This window comes from Cebus imitator, unplaced genomic scaffold, assembly GCF_001604975.1.
Source record: "Cebus imitator isolate Cc_AM_T3 unplaced genomic scaffold, Cebus_imitator-1.0 Scaffold24, whole genome shotgun sequence".
In the NCBI taxonomy this organism is placed as follows: Eukaryota; Metazoa; Chordata; class Mammalia; order Primates; family Cebidae; genus Cebus; species Cebus imitator.
In genome coordinates this window covers 258,691-259,982 of record NW_016107339.1, presented here as the reverse complement: position 1 = coordinate 259,982, position 1,292 = coordinate 258,691, and the positions used below count along the sequence as shown (strand labels likewise).

At 40.5% G+C, this 1,292-nt stretch overlaps 1 protein-coding gene across 1 annotated transcript in view; it reads left to right on the top strand.

Annotated features, from left to right (window-relative positions):
- Positions 1-1,292, top strand: part of ANKRD28 (ankyrin repeat domain 28) — a 132,129-nt gene that overhangs the window by 117,800 nt on the left and 13,037 nt on the right. Inside the window, exons 22-23 of the mRNA XM_017522484.2 lie at positions 878-965; positions 1,057-1,141. Of these exons, the coding sequence (XP_017377973.2) occupies positions 878-965; positions 1,057-1,141 (173 nt within the window). The remainder of the gene's footprint in view (positions 1-877; positions 966-1,056; positions 1,142-1,292) is intronic.

Genomic DNA, 1,292 nt, shown 5'->3' with positions numbered 1-1,292 from the left:
AAGGATATGTATAGTTAAGTAAAAAACAAGTTACAGAATTAAACATCCCACTGCCATTTTAAAAAAAAGCTAGAAAGACAATCATCTCTCATTTGCTGTTGAGGATTGGTTTCCAGGACCCTTTGTGAATACCAAAACCAACAGGTGCTCAAGTAAGTCCCTTATATAAAATGAGATAGTATTTGCATATAACCTATGCACATTTCTCTACTACACTTTAAATCGTCTCTGAATTACTTTTTTTTTCTGAGACAGAGTCTTGCTCTAGCCCGGGCTGGAATGCAGTGGTGCAATCTCAGCTCACTGCGACCTCCGCCTTACGGGTTCAAGCGATTCTCCTGCCTCAGCCTCCCAAGTAGCTGGGACTACAGGTGCCTGCCACCATACCCAGCTAATTTTTGTATTTTTAGTAGAGACGAGGTTTAACCATGTTGGTCTCCCAAAGTGCTGGGATTACAGGCGTGAGCCACTGCGCCTAGCCTGGATTACTTATAATAGCCAATGTAATGTAAATGGTAGGTAAATATGTAAATAATTGGTATGCTGTATTTAGGGTATATGACAAAAGAAAAAAGTCTGCTCTGTTTCTTTCCCCCAGATATTTTTAATTTGGGGTTGGTTGAATTAATGAATGTAGAACCCATGGATACAGAGAGCCAACTATATGTATTTCTGTGTGTGCAGTTGTATATGCCTAGAAGTTTTCTGAAACTACTAGTAGCTGTTAAGCTACCAGTGGCTATATTCCAGAGAGGGGACCTGGGAGATGGGATGGGAGAGAGACTTTTACATTTTTCCTTTAAACACTTATGTGTGTCTGTGATTTTTGCCAGTATCTCCTTTGAATTTTAATATCTGGTTATTTATACCTATTTAGGTCATGAGACATGTGTAGAACTTCTTTTAGAGCAGGAAGTTTTCCAGAAAACAGAAGGAAATGCCTTTAGTCCATTGCATTGTGCCGTGTAAGTAAAGCCAGAATGAATCAGATTTGGTTTGAGTGTTTCAAGAAATACACCATTGCTGTGAGAGTGATCACCTTGTTACCTTACACAGGATAAATGACAACGAAGGTGCTGCTGAGATGTTGATTGATACATTAGGTGCCAGCATCGTGAACACCACAGATTCAAAAGGAAGGTAGGAATTCACCTATGTAGTAAATAGTTTTAGCCAGGCACAGTGGCTCATGCCCATAATCCTAACAATCTGGGAGGCGGAGGTGGGAGGATAATTTGAAGCCAGGAGCTCAAGACCAATCTGGTCAACATAGTGAGACTTGCATCTCTACC